This window comes from Cricetulus griseus, chromosome X, assembly GCF_003668045.3.
Source record: "Cricetulus griseus strain 17A/GY chromosome X, alternate assembly CriGri-PICRH-1.0, whole genome shotgun sequence".
In the NCBI taxonomy this organism is placed as follows: domain Eukaryota; kingdom Metazoa; phylum Chordata; class Mammalia; order Rodentia; family Cricetidae; genus Cricetulus; species Cricetulus griseus.
This window is the reverse complement of record NC_048604.1, coordinates 94,407,398-94,421,746: the sequence shown is the minus strand read 5'-3', so window position 1 is coordinate 94,421,746 and position 14,349 is coordinate 94,407,398. Positions and strand designations below refer to the sequence as shown.

The following is a 14,349-nucleotide window of genomic DNA, read 5'->3' as shown; positions in this document are numbered from 1 at the left end:
TCTTCACAGACCTTGAAAGAACAATTCTCAACTTTATATTGAGAAACAAAAGACCCAGGATAGCCAAAACTACCCTGTACAATATGGAGGCATCACCATCCCTGTCTTCAATCTCTATTACAGAGCTATAGTCCTGAAAACAGCTTGGTGTTGGCACAAAAATAGACAGGTAGACCAATGGAATATAGTTGAAAACCCTGATATTAACCCAGACACCTACGAACACCTGAGTTTTGACAAACAATCCAAATTTATATGCTGGAACAAAGAGAACATCTTCAACAAATGGTGCTGGCGTAACTGGATTGCGGACATGTAGAAGACTACAGATAGACCCAAGCCTATCACCATGCACAAAACTTAAGTCAAAATGGATCAAAGACCTCAACATAAACCCAGCCACACTAACCCTATTAGAAGACAAAGTGGGAAATACCCTTGAATTAATTGGTACAGGAGACTGCTTCCTGAACATTACACCAGTAGCATAGACATTGAAATCAACAATTGATAAATGGTACCTCCTGAAACTGAGAAGCTTCTGTAAGGCAAAGGACACAGTCAACAAGGCAAAACGCCAGCCCACAGACTGGGAAAAGATATTCACCAACCCCACATCTGACAGAGGGCTGATCTCCAAAATATACAAAGAACTAAAGAAGCTAGTCTCCAAAACACCAAACAATCCAATTAAAAAGTAGGGTACAGAACTAAATAGACAATTCTCAATGGAGGAATCTAAAGTGTCTGAAAGACACATAAGAAAGTGTTCAACTTCCTTAGCCATCAGGGAAATGGAAATCAAAACAACTCTGAGATACCATCTTACTCCTGTCAGAATGGCCAAAATCAAAAACACCAAGGATGGTTTATGCTGGAGAGGATGTGGAGAAAGGGGAACACTTCTCCACTGCTGGTGGGAGTGCCAACTTGTACAGCCACTTTGGAAATCAGTATGGCGCCTCCTCAAGGAAATGGGAATCAGTCTACCACAAGATCCAGCAATTCCACTCTTAGGCATATACCCAAAAGAAGCACATTTCATTACAACAAGGACATCTGTTCAACGATGTTCATAACAGCACTATTTGTAATAGCCAGAAACTGGAAACAACCTGGATGCCCCTATACCAAAGAATGGATAGAGAAAATGTGATACATTTACACAATGGAGTACTACTCAGCAGAAGAAAAACAATGGAATCTTGAAATTTGCAGGAAAATGGATGGAACTCGAAGAAACCATTCTTCAAGAGGTAACCCAATCACAAAAAGACAAACATGATATGTAGTCACTCATATGTGGATTTTAGACATAGAGTAAAGGATTACCAGCCTACAATCCACACTGCCAGAGAATCTAGTAAACAAGGAGGACCCTAAGAGAGACATGCATGGTCCCCTGGAAAAGGGGAAAGGGTCGAGATCCCCTGATCAAATTGAGAGCATGGGAGGAGCGGTGAGGGAGCTACAAGGATGAGAAGGGAAGAAGAGGAAGGATGCAGAGATCATGAGGGTTGCAGAAAGGTTGAGTCAGGGGAAGAATAGAAGAAAGGATATGTGATAGGTAGGGCTTTAGTTGGATGGGTGGTAGGGCAGGATGGGAGGGAGAAGGGAGGGAACTGGGATTGTCATGTAATACAATCTTGTTTCTAATTCAAATAAAACATGATTTAAAAACACATTCAAAGGCTGTTGTGAGTGAATGTTGACCTAGAACCTCAGTTTTAGTTATGTCCAGAGGCAAGACTCCTAGAGGAGGAGCCTTGAGGAAGCAGAGAAGACCCCTAAAATACTCCTTCTGACTTGTGTCCTCTGAAAGAAAGGCTGTATTATCCAAACAATATTATTAGTAATCTGATACAAGACATTAAGATTCAGGGGGATGCAAATGTTTGATAATTTCCCAAAGTTTGATTTAAAAAAAACTTAAACCAAATGTATCCTTTAAACAGTCCCTGAAGACTGACAGAAACTGAGACCCCAGGTCAATGGTAGGAACAATCACACTGTCAGACAAATTACAGTACAGAAAGAGTGAGAGAGAGCATTTAAACCTACCTGAGAAGACTCTGCTCCTGCCACGACTCCCTTCCCAGCATCTCCCATGCCAGATGTAGGTGTACCCTTCTTTCTCTCAGTGGTCCGGGTTGGAGAGGACTTGTATGAAGATTTGAGAGGGCTGCCAAGAGCTACATGAGGACAGGCATGGAATACTAGAGAGTTACAGCATAATAGCCAGAAAATACAGGAAACACAGATGGAAAGGGCAGGAGAATCAGAGGTTGAAAAGAAAATATTTCTTTAAAAATGTAATGTGTAATCCACATTTTTGAAATATGCTTTTTCTACTGTATACAGAATAGATTTCATCTTATATGACTCCCAAGATTCAAGAGTCAAGTTCATTTGAGGGGTTAAAAGTGTACTTTGGAGCTAAGCAGACTTTACTGCAGGATTACCATGGGCAGGGTACTTACTGACTCTAAGACTCAGTTTCCTTACACAGGAAGAACACAGAAGTCCTGACTACTGCCTTTGTGGGTTTGCTTACAAGATTGCTCTTTGGCTAGTATCTAGGAGCTTAGATTTTAGGATGGTTTGTATCATTCACTTATGAGTGCTAAAAACCCATTTGTACAAATAATACATTCTAAGTGTGTGAAGTTTGAGTGTTTGCTTAGTAAAGATTGCCCACATGACTAGTTCCTAATAAAAGCCCAAGGCACTGAATCTTTAGAGTGCTTCTTCAGTAGACAACAATTTATATGTACAGTCATATGTTATATGAAGCATATCCTGTATGACTGTTATAGGAGATCCTTAGAAACTTATACCTGTTTTCCTCTGTAGTTCTCATACACTCTTCCCTTTGTTAACTTGGTTGTGTATCTTGCTATTATAATAAATCATAGCCATCACCTATGAGTCCTCTGAGTTCTACTAATGCATCACAAAACCTTGGTGTTGGGGTGGGGGCAGAAACAGTTACATCAGAGGTAGAATTGCTACAATGACTCCAATTCACAAAAATGAAGTAAAAATGTTTGGAAAAAGGGTGATGGAGGAGTGAACCTGTGGTACTTGTATACCTATGGAGTTGTTGGCTATCATATGAAACAGCTAGATGTTGTGAGAGGTGAAAATTACCTACAGAATTTGAAGATAACTACTGAAACTCCAAGAGTGCTGCTTCAGGGGATTTCTTGGCTACTTTTGGACAAGCTACCTAAATTGAGGTTAAGAATCACAGTCAGAGAGTGGTTTTTGTTTTCCCCTTCAATGGAAATGGGAAAAAGACAACCTTTTCTTGGTTTTGTCATCAGTAGGTTGATTGGAACTGAGTACTGAAACCAGAACAAGTTTCAAACTAGTGAGTTTTTACTATGATTTTTGTCTAGGAATAGAGACTGAAAAGAATCAACTTCGAGAAGAGGGATACTTTAGAGTTTTAAAATTCAATTAGAGACTACTGTAAACACATCCCTCATTTGGTGTCTAAACTGTGAAACGAAACATTCTGAATACTGCTGGACTACCTCAGTTATATATAAATGTCCATGGGACAGGTCTCTGATGGCACCAGCCAAAAAATCCAAGCTGTTCTTCAGAGCTATAATTCTGATGCAGAGCCTGGGTATGTTCTTGTAAAGCAACAGTCTGGGAAAGGTTGTCAAGATGCATCATTGCTGTTTTCTGTTCAATTTTTTTTAAAGTAGCTGTGGTTTATAACAATGGACTTAGGGCCTGACTCTACTTAATTTACCTTTTCCTAGTACACACACCTAAGGTAAACTTTCTTCCAGGTAGCTGTCCCAAGAAAACAGAATGATTGTTTTTACACTGGTCACTGGATAAATGACTAAGCTAAAAAAATAGGAAGTTACATAAACCTACTTTTAAGTTCTTTGAAAATTTAGTATTTTACTTTGAATTATCCCTAAACATGGTGTATCATTCTGATTAAGCTGAATTAAATATTTCTTTATTTTCTTCTCCTCTTCCTCTCCCACTCATAAAAATGTTTTGACTGATGAATAGAATACAAACAAAACTCAGCTTGTAGTGGCATGGAGGACACTATCACAAAGATATCTGCAATCTGTTTTCCAGAATTGCTCGTGGAAGTTCTTTCTTCCAGAAGAAGCTTCCCATAATGCCCGTGTAAGCTGCTATGAGCACAGATTTCTGAGTCCAGACTGCACATAAGTGTATGACTCAGTAAGCTGTGGTGGGGCAATTTTGATATAATTCCAATAGAGCACATTAATATACTATCTACACTTATCAGGAAGATGAGCCAGTACCACCAGCAGAAGGGGGCTTTGGAACTGGTAGCCTCAGGCACTACCTCTGGAATCACAGACTGAAATGAATTACTCCCACTGTACTAAGCACTCTGGGGCACGGTGAGAGGCACAAAAGTGCGAGGTCACATTGGGGGTGTTTCTTGATAATGAATCTTCTGCTTCAAGTGCCCTGAAGTTCTTAGCTTCTTGTTTTCCATAGGAACCCATGAGCCCTCGAGAATGGTACTACTTCTAGTATGTGCCCTTAATGTCATAACATTGCCTCAGACATGGAAGTTGGTCAGGTAAACTTCTACTTACTGGCCAGAGCTGTGCTTGGGCCAGATGAAAAATATTCAGAAGGGACCAGGAAGCAATCTGGCTAAGACATACCTTTAAGGTTAATAGGATTTTATTCTATTTCTAAGCCCAGGTTACCAAAAGGTTACAAGTAAGATCAATGCAACAGGCCTGCTTCATCTTCTGTATGGATCCTATTGGTTGAAGACTCCATGGCAATGAGTCAAGGGTATAGACTATTCAGAAGACAGTGTTAAGATTAGGCTGCTGTTCTTGGAAAGACCAGCTCCTAAAGTGGGTATCTGAACAATAATACCTGGGAATTTGACTTGATCAAGGTTCCCACCATTAGTGGTGTATAATTTATTATGTCTTAACTGTATGTAAAAAACAATCCAAATATCTACTTTCACTGGGCAAGGAGTTCACATGGTTAGAACCCTGTAAAAATTCAGCATCAACAAGCTTCCCTGGGGGCTGGAGAGGTGGCTCAGAGGTTAAGAGCACTGGCTGCTCTTCCAGAGGTACTGAGTTCAGTTCCCAGCAACCACATGGTGGCTCATAACCATTTATCATAAGATCTAGTGCTCTCTTCTGGCCTGCAGGCATACATGCAGGCAGAACACTGTATAATAAATAAACTTAAAAAAAGCTTCCCTGGTTGGCAGTTAATCATTGTCTTAACTCCATGAAACACATCCTCAGTGACTATACTGGAGAAACTCTGGAAGCTTGTGCCTTGTCTTTCCTAGACTTTTTGTCCCTAGTTGTTTTCCCCTTTTTGGATTTTTATGTATACCCTTTCATCATAATAAATAAAAGAGGTGAATATATATGTATGCTGAATCTTTTGAGCAAATCATCAAACCTGGGCTTAGTCTTAGAGACCCCTGAAACATTTCTCTTTCTCAAAATGAGGGTACTTCATACTTGCTAAGAATTTGGGGGGATGTTGTTGAGGTAGAATCGGCATATATAATTCCCCCTTTAAATGTCCAGTTCAGTGTTGTTTTTTAGTATATTCACAATCATAGCCACAATCATAACTATAACTCCAAATAATTTTAAGGCTCCCAAATGAAACCTTTTACCCATTAAGCAGTCACTAACCTTTCTTTGTAAAACATATCCTAACCACTTAAGAGGTTTTATAGCCAGACATAGTGACACATACTGGCAATCTCAACACTTGGGAGATGGAGGCAGAAGGATCAGGAGTTCAAGGCCAGCTTCAACTATATAGCAAGTTTGAGATCAGCCTGGACTACATGAGATTTTTGTCCCTACCCCACCCCAAAGAAACAAGCAATAAGAATAGATCCTATGTAACTTGATGTCATTTTCACCAAACATACTATGTTGGGAATGAAGACCAGAGTCAACCTTATGTGGACATTGTGCTGCTCATCTGCAAATGAAGAAAATGCTTGCCCTAAATCTTGACATCATGATATAATCATATTTTGTGAAGGAAGGCCAGTGTTTGTCAGACTTTAATGTGCAGGTTAGGGAGGATCTCAGAGCTGGCCTTTCTACAAAGTTCCCATTGCTGATCCATGGATCACGTTTTTAAGTAGCAAGGCTCTAAACATTCTTTGGGCTCTTACTCTGTGCCAACCAGTGTGCTATCTTATTAATACTATGATCTCATTTAATCCTCATGATAATTTAACATTAAATATTAAATTTTTGAAACATGCTCTTGCTATGTTACCCAGACTGGCCTTAAACTTATGATCTTCCCACTTTGGCCTCCTAAGTAACTGGCATTACAAGCTTTCATGACCATACTTAGCTTTCATTACAATAAATAAAAAACAAAAACTCCCATTTTATATATGAGCAATAATGAGTGGTAGAGCAGCTGTAAGATCTATATGCTACTTTTCTAAATGATCTAAGAAAAGTCTACTAACTTCTATAGCCCACCAAGTTGATTTTCTACCTGATTCACATGTCACCAGTCATAGCATAATTTACTCACCTATATATTATTCAGTTTTAAAACAAACAGCAATAGCAAAATACTGTCAAGCAGAAAATGCTATTAACCATTGAAAGCATTTCACAAAGCCAGAAAATGAGAAGCAAAATGCAAAAATTCAAGAATGAATCCAAGGCTGATAAAAACTGTTTCAGGCATTTTCTTTGACTTCACAGCTTGGCTTCTTTTACCTCAGTCACTGGCCTGCTCTGAGAACATGTATGTACTTCTGTTTCTGGCTAAAGAAGCCTGTGTGGGTGTCAGCATTCTTGAAACAAGAAAGGTTTCCATGGAACAAAGGTGCATGCGATGAGCTGAGGGACAGAATTAAATTAAAATTTTTAAGAAGCAGAATTAAAGTTAAAGAAAATGTTTAAACAAGATAGTGCATGGTGGCATTTAACATGATGGCAGAACAAATGTGGAAATAAAAATAATTCTAACAAAGGATGGCTTTGGAGTTTTTCCTAGTAAAATCAAAAAAGTAAGACATCACTTAAGAGCTTAGGAAAGTTCATTCATTCTCTTGTGGCACTAGAATTAATTTAACACAATATTACAGTGACCTGAGCTATATGTAATGGTACATAACCTATAATCACAGCATTTGGGGACTGAAGCAGGAGAATCCTGAGTTTGATGCTAGCCTGAGCTACACAGTAAAGATCTGTCTCAAAAACAAAATAAAGCAAGACAAAACAAACAAACAAAAAAAAACAAGCACAGTGACCTCTATTAGTTAAGAGAATTAACTCCCTTCCAAAAGTTATATGGACTCACTTACTCAGTAAGTATATCTAACACTAGAAAAAGAAAGATTACATCTACAAAAAAGAGAAAGACTACAAAACCTCATTTTAGACTTTATTGAAGACCTGCTCTTTTCTTAAGAAACAGAGGGAGAATGGATCTCAAGGAGGGGGAGGTCAGTAGGAGCGTGGAGGAGTGGAGGGAGGGGAAACTGTGGTCAGGATGTATTATATGAGAGAAGAATCTATTTTCAATTAAAAAATTTAAAAATATATAAATAAATATTTTAAAACACTAATGTTTTAAAATGAAAAGTGTCATCCTGTAACAGTACAAAAATAAACACTTTCCTATCTTCTGAATTTTTTTAAGGGCAAAATTATACAAACAGTAGAAAAATAATAGCCAACTGATTATCAGCTTTAATGAAAGACAGTAGGTAGGATTCATGATCCAAAATTCAGTGACCATTGGATGTGATGATTTATACCTAGCATTTGGGAGGTAGTAATATCAGGAGTTCAAGGTCAGTCTGGAGTATAGAATGAGATCCTGCCTGAAAAATCTATGCCAAAACAACAAAAAACTCAAAAAATGAAAAGGAAAAATAAAATCTATTAACTAAAATGTTTTGGTTTGAGGATATGATATATGACAATGGATATTGTTTGGATATCTATTTAGTAAATGGTATGGAGACTGAAGATTTTCAATTTAGAACACACAAGCAGATAATTTAGTTGTCAACCATGATACAGCATGTTTATGTTTGCATGTTCATCAATGTAAAGTAATGAATTTGAGAAAATATGGAATATGTTCACTAGAGGAATAGTCATAGAGTTAAAAGTGTTATGTATTTTCAAACCCTTCCTTCCTTCCATGTTTCTAGAGGTTACCATGAATGGGCACCAAAAAATCAGCAGCATTATGACACTTATGGGGACTCTGCTATACACATCATACCTCTGGAATGGAGGGAAAAGTCAATGCCAGTGAATGACAATGAGGAAGGCCCACCATCCTCTTCCAAGTCACAAACCTCCTCTGGATCATCCCCTTGGTGATGATCTGACAACCTTAATAGTCTTCCAGTACCTGACTTTCTTCAGTGCTTTAGGATATGCATGTTACATAAGAAAAGCCCTCTCTTTCTTAACCTATGCACAATAAAAAGAAAAAATTCAGGCCTCCAACAACTCTTCTGAGCCTCCATTAGAACACAGATGCTGTTACATCTACTCAGGTTCTGGAAATGGTTATGTCTGTCTGTCTGTCTGTCTGTCTGTCTGTCTGTCTATCTATCTATCTATCTATCTATCTATTCCAAATCAAAACGCTGCCTAAAAGGTCATTCATGCTTTTCCTTTTTAAAAAAAGGGGTCCTTTGGGGAGCTGGTAGGGGAGGAGGGGAGAGGGAACTGGGATTGACAAGTAATACAAGCTTATTTCTAATTCAAATAAAAAATGGAAAAATAAAAGGGGGTCCTCTGCATGGATTTCCTCGGGAAGGAGAAATAGATGAGATATCCTGGGTAAACTGGGAGCAGGAAGGGGTGGAAGGCAGGGGATAGGTGGATGGGAACACGAGGGATCAGGTTGGTTGAGCTGGGGGCAGAACTGAGGGGGAGAGCAATGAAAGAGATATCTTGATAGAGGGGGCCATTTGGGGGTTAGGGAGAAACCTGGTACCAGGGCAATTCCCAGGAATCCACAAGGATGACCCCAGCTAAGACTCCTTGCAATATTAGAGAGGGTGCCTGAACTGGCCTTCCCCTGTAATCATATTGGTAAATACCCTAATCGTCATCAGAGAGCCTTCATCCAGTACCTGATGAAAGCAAATGCAGAGGGGGGTATGTGTCAAGGTCATGACAGGGGAACCCACAGACACAGTTGACCTGAGCTCTTGGGAGCACATGGACCCTGGACCAACAGTTAGGGAGCCTGCATGGGACTGACCTAGGCCCTCTGCATGAGGGTGACAGTTGTGTAGCTTTGTCTGATTGTGGAGATACTAGCAGTGGAATAAGATCTGTCCCTGGTATATGAGCTGGCTTTTTGGAACATATTTCCCCCTGCTGGGATGCCTCACCCAGCCTTGATGCAAGGAGAGGAGTTTGGTCCTGCCTCAACTTGATATGCCAAGCTTTGTTGGCTCCCATGGGAGGCCTGAGCCTTTCTGAACAAAGGAGGAATGGTAGGCGGGGGAGATGGGAGGTGGGGGGAGGGAATGGGAAGAGAGAAGGGAGGGGAAACTGTGGTTGGTATGTAAAATAAATGAAAAAAGTTCTCATTATTACTGTACTTCTGTTTTCATTTATAAGCTAGATAGACCTACAAACCATGAATGACTTCAGAGTCCCATTTTTTTTCCATAATATCAAATCCCCCAGATAACACTAATCAATTCTGCTCTTTCTGGCTAATCAATTATATTACATCACTGACCCAGCAAGTGCTTTAAAAACAAAACAAAGCAACCTTCCTCCATGCTCTGTGGAATAGGTTCTTGCAGATTGGGAGACTATAAATTCCTATCAATCAACAATGACCTTTGTTTACAGAACAATACCACTTTCTAAAGTCTTGTTAGCCAGACCCTAGAGGTTAAGACAGTGGTATTATTTGCAGAAGGCTTGAGAGGAGGCTTTCACAAAGGGCACTATTAAGACATTCACACCAGAAAGAAGCAAACTGGAGAGACAAGGTCTACCCATTCACTTGCCTCGGTCTGGGGAATAAGATATTGCCGCGGTGGATGAAGACAGGCGTTTACTCATAGGAGGCTCCGTCTGCTTTGGCAAATTCATGGTTGATGTTGAAAGTTTGTCACATGCTGCAGAGAAATGCATTAAAGACATTGGTTTTCATATCACTGTAGCCTGTGAATACAAATCTCAAAGTGTCCTTCCTGTCCTCATCCACACACATTCAGTGGTGCTCCGTTGCAGCATAGCACACTGCTTCCATTATCTTAATCTGGAAACATCCATGCTACAACAGCCACTGGTTTGCAATTTCTTCACTGTGCTTTTCTCTTTAAATGTTCAAACTCACTCAGATACTCAGCTAAAATGATATTAATCCCACCTTGGGCTTTTTGCGTCTGGATTTTTAAATATATCTGCATCAAACAAAAACAAAACTAACCTAGCTAGACCCAGGGACAACTGTTCCTAGAAATATCTAATACCTTGACTAAAACTATATGTGCTGAAACATAACTTTTCCTGGAGGTTATTTGAGGCTCAGGTTGGAAAAAGAATGTAATTTGTATTGCAAGGAGTTGTGTTTAAAGTAGCACTAGCTTCAGCAGTTGCTGATTTTCCTATTTTTAAGAGATACCATCAAAATGGCTCTTTGCAAATGCTTTAACAATACAGTAAGGATTTAAACATTTGACCCTCTATTTGTTCTCATGTTCCAATCAATGTTTTAGATTAGCTTCTAAGTTAAATCATTACAAGCAACAGAAAAGTGCTAACAGTGCCTGTGAAGCTATGCTACAACACAAGGCAAATGTAAAATTATGTATGCATTACTGATGAGAAAGCTAACTCCTAATATTTCCAAAATTTAACTTATGTTTTCAAATGAGAGAATTCCTTTTATATGGCAATTTCCGCCCACCAAGTGGCAATCTTAAATCATTTTAACTAAGCTAAAATCAAAATATAACATATTTTAATTGAGGATACATAAAATACTTGAAATAATGTTTTAAATTTTAACACTCACTGTTTGATTTTAATTACTTTAAATTTCTGGAAAAATAAGCAACCACTAGAAATTATAAAACCATGTATATATCTGTACACTTTTCCCCCTTTGCCTCAGGCTCTGATATGGTTTGTCACAGTGTCTAGAAATTCAATACTTGTGTCAGGGATGTTGCTCAGTGTTGGTGTGCTTGCTTAGCATAGGTAACACCAGGGGTTCCCCAGGGAAGTAGGGGAGGAAGAGAGATTATTTTGTTTAACATGGATTGTTCTATGGTTTAAGTTTTTTAAAATACAGCATTAAAATATTATCTAATCTTGATATTTTTGGCATTCCCATAAATTTTATGTCTGAGTCACTCACCTCACCTTATTACTCGCCTTAGGTGTAGTAATACTCTTTTCTCACCTTTCCAGGGGGGGGGAGACCAAATCTCAACCCATGAAGCAAAATCTGTGATACTTAACACTACCAATGTTATTCTGTGTCAGAGGAAAGTCAAAAATCAAAGATATTTATTTCTACAAATAATATGCCTCTCTATATTGCTGATAAATATCACATCCCTTCTATTTCTCATTTTCAGTTTATCATTAAAATTTACAGTATTTCTAAAGTCATTACTAAATGCAAACTAAGTTTTGCTCTTAAGATTTCTCCATGTTTCTAAAACAGACAGCCTTTTAGACAGAGATAGAGTTAGGTACAAAGCCAAGTTGTCTAATTATGTGAATTCTCCATGTTAGTACTGATAAATTCCCTACCACTACCAGAAATCTGTCACATTAACCAAGCTCAAGTATTCTACTTAGAAATTTGTGTGATTTCTGGTCATTCACTAAAGTAATGAAAGTGTCTTGCTACTTGCTACCTAAAACAAGATGACCAATGAGACTGTTAAATGTCTAAATGCACAAAAGTCCAATACTGATGAGAGTTTTTTTAAGGCAGAAGTTAGTGAGCTGAGGATGAAATGTCTCCAGGACACTAAGATATAAGGCATGCAGCTCTAAGAACAAAAACATATGAGCATGTCATTCACAGATCTAGAGAAAAAGTCATGACAGGTCAGATTAAGAAATCAATTGTGAAAGTACTTGAGACAGACACAGTGATGGAGGAGGGTGATCAGAACAGTTATCACAAAACACTATGGTATGGTGATGCTCGGGTATACCGTTGGTGGACTCGGCAGCAGCTGTAGTGGTCCCTGTGTCCGAAGGGAGGGTGCTGGCTGCTAAAGTTAGAGGAAGGGGTGGGGTATTTTCTGATTCACCTACACAGAAAAAATCAGAGCAAAGAGAGGTAAAAGAAAAAGTTCCAATTTGTTGTTGCACTTTAGTTTTTAATAAAGAATTAGAAAAGTAATAAATTAGTTATTGCCTTCTCAAAAGAATAAAGAAAAGGTGTATTCACTGCCTAATGATTAATAGAACAAGATGTAAAAGTCAAGAGATGGTAATTTAAATATCTGCTCTCAAAAAGAGTTAGTACACAACTCCTGCTTAACAGAATACTGAGATCACTGAAACATACTATGACACTGAAAAGAGGAAAAAGTCATCCTGATATTAGTAATAATCCATACATTTAGGCATTTGAAAATTTAAAGATGATTATGAATTGGATAATGAAGTAAATAAATTGCTTTAAAATGAAATCAAAAGAGCAACAAAAAATCATAATGAAGAAGGAAAATGCCCAGCCCTTCTTTGAGAGTAATTGCTGTGCCTTTTCCAGTCACATCTAGGGCTGTGACTGTGCCTCCTGCCATTTCCCTCTCCTGAAATGAAATTATTTTTGTATCTGCATGCTTAGTTCAGCTATAAGGCTCTGTATTTGTTTCCTTTGCTTTTCTTTTGCTCTTTCCCAAAGCCCAGTATTCATGCTTCAGCTATCTGATAGCAAGAAGAATGACAACTCCCTTTATGAGAAATGCATACACACACAGGACGCATGGCAGTTTAAGCATCTGAAAAGGTGCCTGTAAAGCCGTGCACAGCATCTTCCAAATCCTGCAGCCATCCAGTCATGTCCGTGATCTCCCCATAGGGGCCCTGCAATGCAGAGATAGCATTAGACTCACCATCACGTCCTCCAGGCCCTGAAGCTGGTGATCCTGCCCATGAACACTTCTTTTTCAGCTCTAGCTGCTGTGTACGCTCCAGGGACCGGCGCATCATCGCTTCCAGGCGTTCCTGCCCAAATCCCAAAAATCAGATAGCATAGAATATCAACAGATAACAATATCAACCACTCAGCTGTACTGCACTAATACTGCACTAATGCCTTAGTGCTCTGGATGAGTCACCAAATGGGGCTTTCTGTGCTCAGCATCCTAAACCCAGACACATGTGCTCTCTTCACTACACCAGTGCCTTCTGGTGGGTGGAGAGTAAACAATACAGCTAGGCTACTGCTGGCTTCTCCAACCACAGACTGTGAACACTGTGTCCTGTCCTGTCCTCTCTCCTCTCCTCCCTGGGGAGAAGCTGTTGCTATGCCAGCTCTTGATTTGCTTATGAATAATGCTTAATATGCATTAACTCTTTGAAGCCTGTCTCAAATCTGATTAAGAGAACTGAAATTCGGTCCCAATATCAAATATAGCCTTTCTAATTGAAAACTTGAGAAAATTTAAGTTGAAGTATAATTTTAATTTTCAACCTTGTATATAGCTTTTGAGGACAGCATTTGACTTTGAAACATATTTTATTAAGCCCCATTTCCATCTTTGAACTCCTTTTCTACATTGTAATGCTTTTCTTCTCATATTACTCTTAAGATAATATTCCACAGACCAAGATTTGACAAGGGTACAGAAACTTCTGACTACAAAAATACTCAATGCCTTGCCACAGTTAGGCGTATGTCTGTAGGTGGGGTGGTAGCAGGTACTAAGTAATTTTAACTAGAAAATAAAAACAGTTACCAGGCTTCTCTCTTAAAAGGAGGGTTTATCAAATTACCCATATTAACCAAAGTGTTTCTTTCATAAACTTGTTCTTGACAGCGAAGCAAAGGTGTTTTAATTCTGCACCCCCACTAGCTCAATGACAATGCAAATACTAGCTCCTATCCTTGCCTCTACAGAGAAGCCTGAGGTAAGGCTGTTCATTACATTACAGTGTTCTTGGACTAGACTAACCCTCTATTAGATTCCAAATACATATCTAGGACTTTTGTGGCTTAATAAAAACAAGCAAGAAAAATTAATTTATGTAGGACAGCAAAAACTGAGTAATCATGACTTAAGCATCAGTGTTCTAGTTTGGAGTCAGGCACTCTCCAATCATGAGTGTG

At 38.9% G+C, this 14,349-nt stretch overlaps 1 protein-coding gene across 1 annotated transcript in view; it reads right to left on the bottom strand.

The window, feature by feature from the left end:
* Positions 1 to 13,506, bottom strand: part of Map7d2 (MAP7 domain containing 2) — a 46,310-nt gene extending 32,804 nt beyond the window's left edge. The window contains exons 1-3 of the mRNA XM_035450258.1: positions 13,133 to 13,506; positions 10,052 to 10,162; positions 2,062 to 2,216 (exon numbers count right to left, since the gene is read on the bottom strand). Coding sequence (XP_035306149.1) covers positions 2,062 to 2,216; positions 10,052 to 10,162; positions 13,133 to 13,229 — 363 coding nt within the window. The 5' untranslated portion in view covers positions 13,230 to 13,506. The remainder of the gene's footprint in view (positions 1 to 2,061; positions 2,217 to 10,051; positions 10,163 to 13,132) is intronic.
* Between the last annotated feature and the right edge of the window lie 843 nt (positions 13,507 to 14,349).